The sequence below is a fragment of the Oncorhynchus tshawytscha genome, unplaced genomic scaffold (assembly GCF_018296145.1).
Source record: "Oncorhynchus tshawytscha isolate Ot180627B unplaced genomic scaffold, Otsh_v2.0 Un_contig_9711_pilon_pilon, whole genome shotgun sequence".
NCBI lineage: Eukaryota > Metazoa > Chordata > Actinopteri > Salmoniformes > Salmonidae > Oncorhynchus > Oncorhynchus tshawytscha.
Genome location: NW_024608877.1, coordinates 1 through 12,087, shown reverse-complemented (window position 1 = coordinate 12,087; position 12,087 = coordinate 1). Strand labels below are relative to the sequence as shown.

Sequence of the window (12,087 nt, the reverse complement as noted above, 5' to 3'; positions counted from 1 at the left end):
TGGATGTATGAATAGGGTGCCATTTGGTATGAATATGTATGAATAGGGTGCCATTTGGATGTATGAATAGGGTGCCATTTGGGATGTATGAATAGGGTGCCATTTGGGATGTATGAATAGGGTGCCATTTGGATGTATGAATAGGGTGCCATTTGGATGTTATGAATAGGGTGCCATTTGGATGTATGAATAGGGTGCCATTTGGATGTATGAATAGGGTGCCATTTGGATGTATGAATAGGGTGCCATTTGGATGTATGAATAGGGTGCCATTTGGATGTATGAATAGGGTGCCATTTGGATGTATGAATAGGGTGCCATTTGGATGTTATGAATAGGGTGCCATTTGGATGTATGAATAGGGTGCCATTTGGGATGTATGAATAGGTGCCATTTGGATGTATGAATAGGGTGCCATTTGGGATGTATGAATAGGGTTCCATTTGGATGTATGAATAGGGTTCCATTTGGATGTATGAATAGGGTGCCATTTGGATGTTATGAATAGGGTGCCATTTGGATGTATGAATAGGGTGCCATTTGGATCTTATGAATAGGGTGCCATTTGGATCTTATGAATAGGGTGCCATTTGGATGTATGAATAGGGTGCCATTTGGATGTATGAATAGGGTGCCATTTGGGATGTATGAATAGGGTTCCATTTGGATGTATGAATAGGGTTCCATTTGGATGTATGAATAGGGTGCAATTTGGATGTTATGAATAGGGTGCCATTTGGATGTATGAATAGGGTGCCATTTGGATCTTATGAATAGGGTGCCATTTGGATCTTATGAATAGGTTGCCATTTGGATGTTATGAATAGGGTGCCATTTGGGATGTATGAATAGGGTTCCATTTGGATGTATGAATAGGGTTCCATTTGGATGTATGAATAGGGTGCCATTTGGATGTATGAATAGGGTGCCATTTGGATGTATGAATAGGGTTCCATTTGGATGTATGAATAGGGATCCATTTGGATGTATGAATAGGGTTCCATTTGGATGTATGAATAGGGTGCCATTTGGATGTATGAATAGGGTGCCATTTGGATGTATGAATAGGGTGCCATTTGGATGTTATGAATAGGGTGCCATTTGGGATGTATGAATAGGGTGCCATTTGGATGTATGAATAGGGTGCCATTTGGATGTATGAATAGGGTGCCATTTGGATGTATGAATAGGGTGCCATTTGGATGTATGAATAGGGTGCCATTTTGATGTTATGAATAGTGTGCCATTTGGATGTATGAATAGGGTGCCATTTGGATGTTATGAATAGGGTGCCATTTGGGATGTATGAATAGGGTGCCATTTGGATGTATGAATAGGGTGCCATTTGGATGTTATGAATAGGGTGCCATTTGGGTGTATGAATAGGGTTCCATTTGGATGTATGAATAGGGTGCCATTTGGATGTATGAATAGGGTGCCATTTGGATGTATGAATAGGGTGCCATTTGGATGTTATGAATAGGGTGCCATTTGGGATGTATGAATAGGGTGCCATTTGGATGTATGAATAGGGTGCCATTTGGATGTATGAATAGGGTGCCATTTGGATGTATGAATAGGGTGCCATTTGGATGTATGAATAGGGTGCCATTTGGATGTATGAATAGGGTGCCATTTGGATGTTATGAATAGGGTGCCATTTGGGATGTATGAATAGGGTGCCATTTGGATCTTATGAATAGGGTGCCATTTGGATCTTATGAATAGGGTGCCATTTGGATGTTATGAATAGGGTGCCATTTGGATGTATGAATAGGGTGCCATTTGGATGTTATGAATAGGGTGCCATTTGGGATGTATGAATAGGGTTCCATTTGGATGTATGAATAGGTGCCATTTGGATGTATGAATAGGGTGCCATTTGGATGTATGAATAGGGTTCCATTTGGATGTATGAATAGGGTGCCATTTGGATGTATGAATAGGGTGCCATTTGGATGTTATGAATAGGGTGCCATTTGGATGTATGAATAGGGTGCCATTTGGGATGTATGAATAGGGTGCCATTTGGATGTTATGAATAGGGTGCCATTTGGATGTATTAATAGGGTGCCATTTGGATGTATGAATAGGGTGCCATTTGGATGTATGAATAGGGTTCCATTTGGATGTATGAATAGGGTTCCATTTGGATGTATGAATAGGGTGCCATTTGGATGTATGAATAGGGTGCCATTTGGATGTATGAATAGGGTGCCATTTGGATGTATGAATAGGGTGCCATTTGGATGTATGAATAGGGTGCCATTTGGATGTATGAATAGGGTGCCATTTGGATGTTATGAATAGGGTGCCATTTGGATGTATGAATAGGGTGCCATTTGGATGTTATGAATAGGGTGCCATTTGGATGTTATGAATAGGGTGCCATTTGGATGTTATGAATAGGGTGCCATTTGGGATGTATGAATAGGGTGCCATTTGGATGTATGAATAGGGTGCCATTTGGGATGGAAGTCCATGGCATCTCACTGCACTGTAGTGGAATGTGGTTCCCTTGAAGTGGTCTTCTGAGATGGCAGGCTATGGAGAGTGTCAGAGAGATGAGGAAGGGGGAGGACGGAAGGAAGGAAGGAATGAAGGGAGGGAGGAAGAAAGGAAAAGAGGGAGGGAGGGAGGACATCTCAACTTTGTTATTTTCTCTACTCACGTGTTCTGTCTCTTTATTGTCTCTCTTCCCACCTCTCTCTCTCTCTCTCTCTCTCTCTCTCTCTCTTCCATCTCTCTCTCTCTCTCTCTCTCAACCCCCTCTCTCTCTCTCTCTTCCATCTCTCTCTCTGAACCCTCTCTCTCTCTCTCTCTCTCTCTCTCTTCCCACCTCTCTCTCTCTCTGTCTCTCTCTGTCTCTCTTTCATCTCTCTCTCTCAACCCCCCTCTCTCTCTCTCTCTCTCTCTCTCTGTCTCTCTTCCATCTCTCTCTCTTCCCTCCTCTCTCTCTCCTCCCCACCTCTCTCTCTCTTCCCCCTATCTCTGTCTCGCTCTCTTCCCCCATTCTCTCTCTCTCCCTCACTCCCTCCCTCTCTTCTCCCCGCCTCTCTCTCTCTGTCTCCACAGCTAAATGTCCAGGTGGTTGTCGTAACGGTGGGTTCTGCAACGAGAGACAGGTGTGTGAGTGTCAGGATGGTTTCTACGGGCCGCACTGTGAGAAAGGTACGTCTAGTCTCGTCTGTACATCCAAGCCATTCCATCTATCTTCCATCACTACCATAATCATATACAGTACACAGCACACAAGCCATTCCATCTATCTTCCATCACTACCATAATGATATACAGTAAGTACACAGCACACAGTCAACACAATAGCTTGAGTTGCTCATTCTATAGAATTCAATTAAAATGATTTTCTTGTGTTTTTTTTCCACCCTTCTCCTTGGCCCACATCAACAATGCTGGGTGGAATATCTTCTTTTATTTCCTGGAATGTCTCCACAACAAAACAAAACAAAACCTTATGAAATGAAAGGCTAGAGAAAGAGAAGAGGTTGTGTGTTGTTTCACAGTTATGACACACCAGTCCTGCTCAGGCAGGCCTGTCATTTTCAGACAACAGAACCACCGCGCTGCATTTAAATGTATTAATGAATCTGTAAAAGGTTATGCTTGCTGCGGCTTAACGTGGCCTCAAGGCACCACAACTTCAAAAACATCATGGAAATTACAAAGCACTGGTTCAACAGGCTCCATCCAGACTAGTTAAATGGAGAGCAAATTTATTTGAAATGTTTTTCCATGACCGAAAAACAATCATGCGGCAGGCAGGCAGGCAGGCAGGCAGGCAGGCGCAGGCAGGCAGGCAGGCAGGCAGGCAGGCAGGCAGGCAGGCAGGCAGGCAGGCAGGCGCAGGCAGGCAGGCAGGCAGGCAGGCAGGCAGGCAGGCAGGCAGGCAGGCAGGGCGGGGCGGCGACGACCACATATTCCATCTATTTAAGGCTTTAAAAAGAGGTTAGAGAGAGACTCTGTCCAGCTACAGGCTGACTGAGGGAGAGCAATGTTGTTGTTTTTTGTTGTTGTCTTTGTATCATATGAACAGTAAGGACTCTCCACGGGGATTTCACCGTCTACTCAAACAGGGCTACGGAGCTCCTTTTGGGTCGCTCCCCCCTAAAAAAATGAAGCCGCAAAAAGAGGGCTACGCAGAGGAACATCCGTTATGGAGACATCTAGAGTAGACTATGGGTTTTTAAAGAGAAGTGTTCTGTGAAAACGGCTGAGTTTTATTTTGGGTGTCGACGCGTCTTGAGACATTGTGTTTACGATATTCAGTCTTGGCAAAGACTCAACAGTACTAAGGCTCTTTAGTGCCTTCTACAGGCAGCGCTAAGTGAAACTTTTTTTTATTTTTTTTTTACCTTTATTTAACTAGGCAAGTCAGTTAAGAACAAATTCTTATTTTCAATGACAGCCTAGGAACAGTGGGTTAACTACCTGTTCAGGGGCAGAACGACAGATTTGTACCTTGTCAGCTTGGGGATTCAAACTTGCAACCTGTCGGTTACTAGTCCAATGCTCTAACCACTAGGCTACCCTGCCGCCCTCGCAATGAATGTAGTGTTGGAAAGGTGAAGGGAAGGTTACAATCAGTTGAAGGTGAATTAAATGAATGTAAATGAATGTTGTTGAAAGGTGAAGGGTTACAATCAGTTGAAGGTGAATTAAATGAATGTAGTGTTGGAAAGGTGAAGGGTTACAATCAGTTGAAGGTGAATTAAATGAATGTAGTGTTGGAAAGGTGAAGGGTTAAATGAATGTAGTGTTGGAAAGGTGAAGGGTTACAATCAGTTGAAGGTGAATTAAATGAATGTAGTGTTGGAAAGGTGAAGGGTTAAAATCAGTTGAAGGTGAATTAAATACTTGGTTGCTGAAAGGTGAAGGGTTAAAATCGTTGAAGGTATATTTTTGACTCCTCTCCTGACCTCCTCCGCTCTCCCCCCAGCCCTCTGCTCTCCCAGGTGTCTGAATGGTGGACTGTGTATGAGTCCGGGGGTGTGCATCTGCCCACCTGGTTACTATGGAGACAGCTGTGACAAAGGTACACCCACCTGAAACACGGACACAGTACACATTTCATAACTCCAGACAAACACACCTCCATGCACCACTGGGGACCAACAAACTCCGACCGAGCTCGGTCTGTTGTTTTGAAAGAAAACTGAAAAGGGATTCTATTGATGAAGGTTGGTTACTCGCTACCTTTTGAGAGGGGGATCCTGTGACGTGGTTAGCATCAGTTGCTGGGACCACTACTATCTGTCCAGGGATCCTCCAAAAGTCTATAGAGCTGCTTGGCGTAGCAGCTAGCCTAGCTGCTAACTAGCTATCAAGCTAGCAAGGTTTCCTGAAAGCTTGAACACAGCCCGCGATGTGGTTAGCCCTTGTGGTTGGGGCCGGCGTATTGTCCCAGGCTTGTGGCTGTCTAAATCCCTGATGTTTGTTGCTGTTTCCATCTGCCTTGCGACCTGTCCTGTCTGGAACTGCGTGAGTACCAACATTAGCCTACGTTGCTACCATGGCATCCAAAACCAAAGCCGGTGGGAGTACCACTGAGGACAATAGTGTCTCTCTTTCACAGGTGAAGAATCTTGTAAACGACTGAAAATATGTCTTCAAGCAGATGTTACAACAACAGGAAAATAGCTTCCAAGAACTTAGACCAAATACAAAAAAAGTTTTGTAAAATTAAAATGTATTAAATTAAATAAAAATTAAGATGTTCTGACCAGAGAGGTCCAGGACATTAAGATGATCTGACCAGAGAGGTCCAGGACATTAAGATGATCTGACCAGAGAGGTCCAGGACATTAAGATGATCTGACCAGAGAGGTCCAGGACATTAAGATGATCTGACCAGAGAGGTCCAGGACATTAAGATGATCTGACCAGAGAGGTCCAGGACATTAAGATGATCTGACCAGAGAGGTCCAGGACATTAAGATGATCTGACCAGAGAGGTCCAGGACATTAAGATGATCTGACCAGAGAGGTCCAGGACATTAAGATGATCTGACCAGAGAGGTCCAGGACATTAAGATGATCTGACCAGAGAGGTCCAGGACATTAAGATGATCTGACCAGAGAGGTCCAGGACATTAAGATGATCTGACCAGAGAGGTCCAGGACATTAAGATGATCTGACCAGAGAGGTCCAGGACATTAAGATGATCTGACCAGAGAGGTCCAGGACATTAAGATGATCTGACCAGAGAGGTCCAGGACATTAAGATGATCTGACCAGAGAGGTCCAGGACATTAAGATGATCTGACCAGAGAGGTCCAGGACATTAAGATGATCTGACCAGAGAGGTCCAGGACATTAAGATGATCTGACCAGAGAGGTCCAGGACATTAAGATGATCTGACCAGAGAGGTCCAGGACATTAAGATGATCTGACCAGAGAGGTCCAGGACATTAAGATGATCTGACCAGAGAGGTCCAGGACATTAAGATGATCTGACCAGAGAGGTCCAAGATATTAAGATGATCTGACCAGAGAGTCCAGGACATTAAGATGATCTGACCAGAGAGTCCAGGACATTAAGATGATCTGACCAGAGAGTCCAGGACATTAAGAACAGTTTGCAGTTCTCTCAGGGAGAGCTGGATGTCCTGAAAGAGACTTGCAGCAAGATGACAACAAACTGGAAGTTCACGTGAGATAACATCAGCTCTCTCTTTGTGAATCATTATTACAGATGGCTGGGGAATGTCTAGAGGGACAATATCTAGAGCGAAAATATCTAGAGGGACAATATCTAGAAGGACAATATCTAGAAGGAACAATATCTAGAGGGACAATCTCTAGAGGGAGAATATCTAGAGGGACAATGTCTAGAGGGACAATATCTAGAGGGAGAATATCTAGAGGGACAATATCTAGAGGGACAATATCTAGAGGGACAATATCTAGAGGGAGAATATCTAGAGGGACAATGTCTAGAGGGACAATATCTAGAGGGACAATATCTAGAGGGACAATATCTAGAGGAGAATATCTAGAGGGACAATATCTAGAGGGACAATGTCTAGAGGGACAATATCTAGAAGGACAATATCTAGAGGAAAATGTCTAGAGGGACAATATCTAGAGGGAGAATATCTAGAAGGAACAATATCTAGAGGGACAATATCTAGAAGGAACAATATCTAGAGGGACAATATCTAGAGGGAACAATATCTAGAGGGACAATATCTAGAGGGACAATATCTAGAGGGAACAATATCTAGAGGGACAATATCTAGAGGGACAATATCTAGAAGGAACAATATCTAGAGGGACAATATCTAGAAGGAACAATATCTAGAGGGACAATATCTAGAGGGACAATATCTAGAAGGAACAATATCTAGAGGGACAATATCTAGAGGGACAATATCTAGAGGGACAATATCTAGAGGGACAATATCTAGAGGGACAATATCTAGAGGGACAATATCTAGAGGGAACAATATCTAGAGGGACAATATCTAGAGGGACAATATCTAGAAGGAACAATATCTAGAGGGACAATATCTAGAAGGAACAATATCTAGAGGAACAATATCTAGAGGGACAATATCTAGAGCGAAAATATCTAGAAGGAACAATATCTAGAGGGACAATATCTAGAGGGACAATATCTAGAGGGACAATATCTAGAGGGACAATATCTAGAGGGACAATATCTAGAGGGACAATATCTAGAGGGAACAATATCTAGAGGGACAATATCTAGAGGGACAATATCTAGAAGGAACAATATCTAGAGGGACAATATCTAGAGGGACAATATCTAGAGGGACAATATCTAGAGGGACAATATCTAGAGGAACAATATCTAGAGGGACAATATCTAGAGGGACAATATCTAGAAGGAACAATATCTAGAGGACAATATCTAGAAGGAACAATATCTAGAGGGACAATATCTAGAGGGACAATATCTAGAGGGACAATATCTAGAGGGACAATATCTAGAGGGCTAATATCTAGAGGGACAATATCTAGAGGACAATATCTAGAGGGACAATATCTAGAAGGAACAATATCTAGAGGAACAATATCTAGAGGGACAATATCTAGAGCGAAAATATCTAGAGGGACATTATCTAGAGGGACAATATCTAGAGGAAAATATCTAGAGGGACAATATCTAGAGCGAAAATATCTAGAGGGACAATATCTAGAAGGAACAATATCTAGAGGGACAATATCTAGAAGGAACAATATCTAGAGGGACAATATCTAGAAGGAACAATATCTAGAGGGACAATATCTAGAAGGAACAATATCTAGAGGGACAATATCTAGAAGGAACAATATCTAGAGGGACAATATCTAGAAGGAACAATATCTAGAGGGACAATATCTAGAAGGAACAATATCTAGAGCGAAAATATCTAGAGGGACAATATCTAGAGGACAATATCTAGAGGACAATATCTAGAGGACAATATCTAGAGGGAAAATATCTAGAGGGAAAATATCTAGAGGGACAATATCTAGAGGGACAATCCAAGAGAAATAACATTGTTGTGGATGGCATACCAGAGTCTTCATGTAACCGATGTGAAACGGCTAGCTAGTTAGCGGTGGTGCGCGTTAATAGCGTTTCAATCGGGTGACGTCACTTGCTCTGAGACCTTGATGTAGTGGTTCCCCTTGCTCTGCAAGGGCCATGGATTTTGTGGTGCGATGGGTAACGATGCTTCGTGGGTGACTGTTGTCGATGTGTGCAGAGGGTCCCTGGTTCGAGCCCAGGTAGGGGTGAGGGGACGGATGAAAGCTAAACTGTTACATTCACATCACTGGGACAAGTCTGAGGAGAAAGGAAGACAAATTATCATTTTAAAAGCTGCAGATGGATCATGGGAAGATTGAGGTCTGGAAAACCTGTCACCAGCCCAGGTGACAGACACAGGCTGATATGTGGTCAAGTTCCTGAGGTTTAAGGACAAGATGGACAAAACATCTTCCTTAACAAAGACTTCTCGTAAGACTTTTCCACAAGAGGTGGAAAATAACTTGTCCCAGCCGTGAAAGCTCTCAGAGAGCGTGGGGACATTGTTTACCTTCCACTACAACAGGCTCATTGTCCACCCTCCTTCCCAAAAGACTGGGAGGAGTGAGAGAGCCTAGCTTCTGGGTCAGTAGCTTCAGCCCCACATCACATACATCAATTGACACTCACAAGTGCCCTGTTGACTGACTCTATTAGCCAGACAATGTTCTTGTCAAGCTCGAAAGGTCTAAAAATATATGTTATTAATCAAAAGACTGGGAGGAGCGAGAGAGCTGTTATTATTATTATTATTATTATGTTATTAATCATATGTACTATAGCCGTAGAAATAAGGTTTATGAGATCAATAACTGGAGAAAAAAAACTACATCTGATAACATTCATATACTGGTCATCTCTGAGACTCACTTAGATAATGCCTTTGATAATGCAGCAGTAGCAATACAGGGATATAACATACACAGAAGAGACAGGAATGCCTATGGCGGAGGTGTTGCTGTATATATTCAGAGCCATATCCCTGTAAAGCTTAGAGATGATCTTATGGCGGAGGTGTTGCTGTATATATTCAGAGCCATATCCCTGTAAAGCTTAGAGATGATCTTATGGCGGAGGTGTTGCTGTATATATTCAGAGCCATATCCCTAAAGCTTAGAGATGATCTTATGGAGGTGTTGCTGTATATATTCAGAGCCATATCCCTGTAAAGCTTAGAGATGATCTTATGGCATGTCTGTATTATTCAGAGCCATATCCCTGTAAAGCTTAGAGATGATCTTATGTGTTGCTGTATATATTCAGAGCCATATCCCTGTAAAGCTTAGTCTCATGTCTATTGCTGTTAAAAGTGTTGTGCTTGCAGTTTCACTACCTCATCTAAAGCCTCCTATTTTAGGGTGTTGCTATATAGGCCAACATGTGCTGACATTCATTATCTGGATAATATGTGTGCAATGCTTGGTAATGTGTGCTGTTAACAGATAGGTATATTTTCTGGGTGTCCCGAATATAGATTGGTTTTCATCAAGCTGTCCGCTCAAGAGGAAGCTGCTCATTGTAACCAGTGCCTGTAATCTGGTTGTGTGTCTTGACCTCCGCCAAGGATTTAGTTTTATCTCATCTTGATTATTGCCCAGTCATATGCGTGGTGGGCGTACATTTTATTTTATTTTGTAAAACGTCACCAACAAAACAAGAAATAACAAACACGACCGTGCCGCTTACAACGGCTATAGTGCCCCTAACAAAGACAACTTCCCACAATCACAACAGGGGAAAAGGCTGCCTAAGTATGATTCCCAATCGGAGAAAACAATAGACAGCTGTCCCTGATTGAGAACCATACCCGGCCAAAACATAGAAATACAAAAACATAGAAAACAGAACATAGAATGCCCACCCAAATCAACCTCTGACCAAACCAAAATAGAGACATAAAAAGTCTCTCTAAGGTCAGGGCGTGACATGGATCAGAATTGCCGTTATAATCGTTGCCAGAATGGAGAATTAAGTAACACCACCAAGTCCAAATCCCTATCTCCATCCATGGCAAATTTAGGAATGGGCCAATTTTAGCTAGCTAGCTAGCCACCGGAGGTAACATGGTGTTACCTTGGATTGTAAACTGTCATGGTCAAAACATATAGATTCAATGGTTGTAAAGATGGGGAGAGGTCTGTAATAAAGAGATGGGGAGAGGTCTGTCTGTAATAAAGAGATGGGGAGAGGTCTGTCTGTAATAAAGTAAAGAGATGGGGAGAGGTCTGTCTGTAATATAGAGATGGGGAGAGGTCTGTCTGTAATATAGAGATGGGGAGAGGTCTGTCTGTAGTAAAGAGATGGGGAGAGGTCTGTCTGTAGTAAAGAGATGGGGAGAGGTCTGTCTGTAATAAAGAGATGGGGAGAGGTCTGTCTGTAATAAAGAGATGCTCTGCTTTTTTGACACCACACTCCACAAAGCAAGTCCTGCAGCCTCTAGTTTTATCTCATCTTGATTATTGCCCAGTCATATGTTCAGGTGCTGCAAAGAAGGGCCTAGAAAAACGTCAGCTGGTCCAGAACAGAGCTGCAGTGCAATCAGAAGGCTATTATCAACACTACGCCTGTCAGTCTCTCTTGGCTAAGAGTTGAGGACAGACTGGACTGACTACATCACTTCTTATTTTTTATAAGAAACGTTCATGTGTTTAAAATTCCAAATTGTTTGTATAGTTAACTTACACACCGTTCTGACACACACACTTACCCCACCAGTAGTGCTGAGTGATTGGTGATTGTTTGTGTAGACAACTTTACACACTGTTCTGACACACACACACTTACCCCACCAGTAGTGCTGAGTGATTAGTGATTGTTTGTGTAGACAACTTACACACCATTCTGACACACACACTTACCCCACCAGTAGTTCTGAGTGATTAGTGATTGTGAGGTCAGTTCTTTTTCGGTTCGTTTATATAAAAGAAATAATCACGATTTTCGGTTTGGATATTTTTTTAAACATTAAATGCACTATGCATTATGTGAATGATTTGAATTCTGTAACAAAGAATAAAACAATGAATAAAAGTCCCATGATGCTAGTGATTTACCAATACTGCTTATCACACTTATCAACCATCATTTATTCACTTTACTTTAATAAAATATTTCAGTTGTGTTCGTTTACATTAGTTTTATTTGATTACTTTATTATTTCATTCCAAGTCCTCATCTCTATCGAGTTGCTGTCTGATTAAATCACCATTTTAGTAGTTCTTAAAAGTAAATAATTTATGACGGTTGAATACCAACTGTCAATCATTCATCTATTTTCAGGTAGAGACACAGTCACAAGCGACTGTTCTCTGTGTATCCCTCTTCTGTTTCTTACGTAGCAGGTCGTAAAAGAAACAGACGGACAATAGTTATGGTCGTTGTAGTTCATATCACGTTTTCTGCGCTAAACTATGGCCTGTTGGAAACTACAACTCCCTGCTACGTGGATCATAAAATACCAATACCAGGAAAATGTATAAACGTTGTCAATCTTATCATCCTAATATGAATCTGCTGTAATTAAATCCC

The 12,087-nt window shown here is 42.2% G+C and overlaps 1 protein-coding gene across 1 annotated transcript in view; it reads left to right on the top strand.

The window, feature by feature from the left end:
• The window catches only part of LOC121843914 (wnt inhibitory factor 1-like), a gene marked incomplete at its 3' end in the record, with an annotated part of 59,436 nt that extends 54,383 nt beyond the window's left edge, over positions 1-5,053 (top strand). The window contains 2 exon segments of the mRNA XM_042313789.1: positions 3,076-3,171; positions 4,958-5,053. Coding sequence (XP_042169723.1) covers positions 3,076-3,171; positions 4,958-5,053 — 192 coding nt within the window.
• Between the last annotated feature and the right edge of the window lie 7,034 nt (positions 5,054-12,087).